The following is a 4,757-nucleotide window of genomic DNA, read 5'->3' on the forward strand; positions in this document are numbered from 1 at the left end:
AAAAAAAAAGAAAGAAAGAAAGAAAGAAAAGAAAAGAAAAAGAGAAAAAGGTGGAGGAGGAGGAGGAGGAGGAGGAGAAGAAGAAGAAGAAGAAGAAGAAGTAACTCTGCAAAGTCCTTTCTTCCACCACATGAGTCGCAAGGCTCAAAGTCTGTTCATCATTTTAGGAGAACGCACTTTTACTCGCTCAGCCATCTTAGCTGCTCTTACCTATTGGGATAGGGGTGGGCGCTGGGAGGACGTTCCCTAATCAGGACTAGGTGCATTGCCACAGTGAAAAGAAAAACTACATTTCCCATGATGTCCCATACAGGAAGGAAGTGATCTCGGCCACCTCCCGTCATTGCTTATAGACCGGAAGCCGCTGCCTTAGTTCTCTTTCCCGTCTTGCAAGGTAGGAATGGCGGGCGTCTGTGTGGCAGCGGCTTTCGGGACCCCAATCCTCGTCCATCCGAAATTGGGGGACATCCGGGGGCCACTACCCAGGGCCGCCTATGGTCGGGATCACTCGTCAGGTCTCTCGAGAGCTTCATTTCTGTCAGCGTGGGTTGGCGGGGGGCGAAGAACGAGCGTAGCGCCGGAGATGGTCGCTGGGCCCTGTCGGCTGCCGTAGCCTGGGGAGGGTTGGAGGGCCTGTGTGGCGACTTGGGACCCTGTAGTTGGGGTTCCAGAACCTTCTGCTGAGCCTGCCTTGGCCACGTTGGGCTTCGCGACTGAAGGTGGGGAACCGCGTCCCCGGAAGACGCCCGGAGAGCACCGCTGTGGGCTACTTTGCGGAGCTGGGGCCTTCGTGGTGGCTTCGGGACCTAGGGCGACACCAGAGGGGGAGGTCTCAGGTGTTCCGTGCTGATGCATGGGTTTGGATTTATGGCAGGCCCGTTCCCCTGGGTCTGTCATAGTGTCCCGTGCTAGAGCAACCCGTGGCCCCGAACCATTGCCTGGCCTCTGTAGGCTGCTGGCACTGAAGTGGGTCGCACAGAAGAGCCTCGAGGTTCTGGGCTTCCTTGCCTGTGTAGACGCTAGCAAAGATTGTTTTTGGTTTTCTGATCACAAGAAACAGAAGAATAAGATAAGGAACCACAAAAAGATTTTTAGCAAAAAAAAAAAAAAAGAAACCCTAATAGTGCTAGATACTTAACCCTGTGTTTGGAAGGAAGAGTCGTTGAAAGCATCAGAGGATGGTTTTGATACTGGCTTGTTGACAAATGGTTGATAAAATGCCTTTATTGTTTATATCCCTAGATGGCGGGTGAAAAGGCGCCTGATACAAAGGAGAAGAAACCTGCGGCCAAGAAGGCTGGCAGTGATGCTGCTGCCTCCCGTCCCCGGGCCGCCAAAGCAGCCAAAAAGGTTGGCCCTAAGGTTAAAAAGCCCAAGAAGGCGAAGCCCCATTGCAGCCGAAACCCTGTCCTGGTGAGAGGAATTGGCAGGTACTCCCGATCTGCTATGTACTCCAGGAAGGCCTTGTACAAAAGGAAATACTCGGCTGCCAAGACCAAGGTAGGAGAGGGAAGGGATGGCCCACTACGATGCCTTATTCCTGCGTTTGAGGTCTGCCAGGATCCTGGGTTGATGGATTTGTCTTTGTAGGTTGAGAAGAAGAAGAAAAAGGAGAAGGTCCTTGCTACTGTCACCAAAACAGTTGGTGGGGACAAGAACGGTGGAACCCGGGTGGTGAAGCTTCGAAAAATGGTGAGATCTAGTTTGGGTTGCTTTCCTTGGGGTTAGGGTTGAGGCTTGTCTGAAAGAGGCTATGTCAGTCAAGTCTAGTTGGGATAAGTTCTCAGACTGGGGGTGTAGTTCATCGTTGGACCAGCACACTGGGGTTCTGGCTAGTCTATTGCTGGCAAGTGGAAAGTGAATATTTAAACTTGTGGTATTGATGTCTAGTTTTCCTTCTTGAAAAACCTGGGTGTGTTCCTTCTGCCAAGGTAGAAGAGGTATGGCGTCCTTTTGTACCTTTGCCTCAGGTAGTCTGATCTGAAACTCCCTTCTGTCCCACCTTCCCCATATTTGGCTATGACCTTAACTCCGAAGGAAGAAGTATGTTAGAGTTACTAGCCCCAAGGAAAGCTTGGGAATGGGTGGAAAGATGCCTCAGGGTAAGGGGACAATGCAATTCCCAGCCTCTGCTACAGGCTGTTTCCAGCCACCTGGAACTCCCACTCCCAAGGGTAACTCAGTGGCACTTGGCATACCCAGGGACACATACAAACAGCATTTCTTTCATCCCAGCCCTCAGGGGGTAAAGGTAGGCTGATCTCAATGTTCTAAGCCACCCAGGGCTACAGAGAAACCCTGTCTGAGAAAGCAAAACAAGCCAAACAATATTTTTAAAGGTTAGAGTGTCTGTCTCCGGTGTGCGAGAGGTTCCTTTCCATGTTGTTAGTGGGGCTTGACTCTTGGGGTTTTCAAGGCTGTGTCTTTGAATGCAGCTCTGGTGGACTGAGCAGATTGCTCAATGGCGTGTGGTACGGGTGCTCTCTCCAGCCTAGGTATTATCCCACTGAAGACGTGCCTCGGAAGCTGCTGAGCCATGGCAAGAAGCCCTTCAGCCAGCACGTGAGAAGGCTACGCTCCAGCATCACTCCCGGAACTGTCCTGATCATCCTCACTGGGCGCCACAGGGGCAAGGTGAGGAGTGTCCCCAGGGCCTGGCATGGGGGAGCAGCAGATCCTGGTCCTCCCGTGCCTGGTGCATCCTGCTTTTTGATGTACCATAAATATTTTCTTGTTCTCTGTAACAAGCTTTTAACCCCATAGTAAATGCTGTTATGAATGCCAGAGTCTGTTTCTGTCCCATCAGTGCTAGGACGAAAGGCATGTATCACCTCACTTCCTTTTGACAAGGTCTCATGTAGCCCAGTCTAGACTTGACCCGGAGTGAGTGCTGGATGTCTTCATGCTTGTACTTTGGTTAATTCTGAGGGAGGTTTAATTGTCATTTTTTTTCTATTTGACTTCCAGAGAGTGGTTTTCCTGAAGCAGCTGGACAGTGGCTTGCTGCTTGTGACTGGTAAGAAAATCCTTGGTCTTTTTGTTTTGACAGCAGAACCTTGGACTCTTTCCCTTCTCAGATACTAATGCTACATGATAAATGGACAGTGATGTTCCCTTCTAACACAGCTTGCTTAGGTTAGTGGACATATTCTTCTTGAGTGGACTATACTTTTTTTTGTTTTGTTTTTGTTTTTCAAGACGGTTTCTCTGTGTAGCCCTGGCTGTCCTGGAACTCACTCTGTAGACCAAGCTGGCCTCGAACTCAGAAATCTGCCTGCCTCTGTCTCCCAAGTGCTGGGGTTAAAGGCATGCGCCACCACGCCTGACACGAGTGGACTATACTTCTTAAATGATCCGTCCTGGTTTTATATAGGATGACCCCCATTTCTGCCCAGATTCCCTGGTAAACCTGGGTATGGTAGAGCTTCATGGGGACCCAAGCATTTTTATTAAGGACCACGGTCACAGAGCACCACCCTTGGGATTGCAGGTGCATATCACCTGCACTGTGATAGGAGACAGGTCTTGTGTAGACCCGGCTGGCCTCAGATCTGCAGGACTCTGTACCCTGAAATTTAGGTTCATCCCCACCCCCTTTCAGTTTTGGAGGTCAGAGGACGACAACTCAGGCCTTCCTGTCTTGTTGACTGACCATCCCTGTTTTATTTTTCTGTAGCAGTCAAGGGTTTAATTTGAGCAAGAATATTTTTTATACTGGCCAGATGTGCTTAACAGCCTGACTTTGATCCCTGAGACCTGTATAATAAAAGGAGAAAAGGGAGTTGTACAAGTTGTCCCCTCACCTCCAGTGGTGTGTGGCAGACAGATGTACTTGCACCTACGCAGAATGTCCCAAACCCAGCACTGATGCGGATCTCAAGGACAGGTGGTTCAGCCAGCCTCTGTGAAAGATCCTCTTCTCACCTGGGTCCCTTGAAAGGGGGTGGAGTGGATGGCATGGGGTTTTCTCCCCAAGATGAGATGTGAGCACTCAGGGTACCAGGAATGTAAAAAGGGTCATATCTCTGCCCCACCCAATTAACATTTTAGTTAAAGACAAATCGAAAGGACCAGACTGGCCTCAAACTCCAGAGATTTGCCTTCCTCTCTGCTGAAATTACAGGCATGTGCTACCTACCATGCCTGGACCAAATCTTAACTGTTTGATGTTCTTATTCAAATTTGTATTTTTCCTATAGGGCCTCTTGTCATCAACAGAGTTCCTCTGCGCAGAACACACCAGAAGTTTGTCATTGCCACCTCTACAAAAGTTGATATCAGCGATGTTAAAATCCCCAAACACCTGACTGACGCTTATTTCAAGAAGAAGCAGCTGCGCAAGCCCAGGCATCAGGAGGGCGAGATCTTCGACACGGAGAAGGAGGTGAGCTCTTCTGTGAACTCTGGTGGCCTGCTCTCCAGGTGGGAATGGGTAGAGGAGGCTACTTAGTGTTAAACCCATGAAGCGATTATAGTGTGGCAGTCTGAGTAGGCAAGCTCCAAGGAAAGGTTGGGAGTAGGTGGGGCTGTTCCTGCCATCCTGGTTCTTACCGTTTCCTTTTCTCTGTTTAGAAATACGAGGTTACAGAGCAGCGGAAGGCTGATCAGAAAGCTGTGGACTCGCAGATTCTGCCAAAGATTAAAGCTGTTCCTCAGCTCCAGGGCTACCTGCGCTCTCAGTTCTCCCTGACAAACGGGATGTATCCTCACAAACTGGTCTTCTAAATGTTAACCTAATTAAACAACTTCACATGTTC

The 4,757-nt window shown here is 49.7% G+C and overlaps 1 protein-coding gene and 1 non-coding gene across 3 annotated transcripts; both read left to right on the forward strand.

The window, feature by feature from the left end:
* Positions 1-344: 344 nt before the first annotated feature.
* On the forward strand, positions 345-4,757 carry Rpl6 (ribosomal protein L6). 2 transcript variants are annotated; one of them, XM_021162542.2, is made up of 7 exons: positions 345-394; positions 1,243-1,500; positions 1,591-1,692; positions 2,491-2,634; positions 2,968-3,016; positions 4,200-4,384; positions 4,573-4,757. In XM_021162542.2, the coding sequence occupies exons 2-7, from the start codon at positions 1,243-1,245 to the stop codon at positions 4,723-4,725; spliced, it is 891 nt and encodes a 296-aa protein (XP_021018201.1). In that variant the 5' UTR covers positions 345-394; the 3' UTR covers positions 4,726-4,757. The 2 variants fall into 2 exon arrangements, with proteins under 2 accessions (XP_021018201.1, XP_085693228.1); XM_085837102.1 differs by lacking the exon at positions 345-394 and adding an exon at positions 480-515.
* Positions 852-981, forward strand: LOC115031185 (small nucleolar RNA SNORA42/SNORA80 family). Its single transcript, XR_003836805.1, has one exon. It is a non-coding gene; the product is annotated as a small nucleolar RNA SNORA42/SNORA80 family (small nucleolar RNA).

Source organism: Mus caroli, unplaced genomic scaffold (assembly GCF_978045245.1).
Source record: "Mus caroli unplaced genomic scaffold, Mus_caroli_1 scaffold_4, whole genome shotgun sequence".
Lineage (NCBI taxonomy): Eukaryota > Metazoa > Chordata > Mammalia > Rodentia > Muridae > Mus > Mus caroli.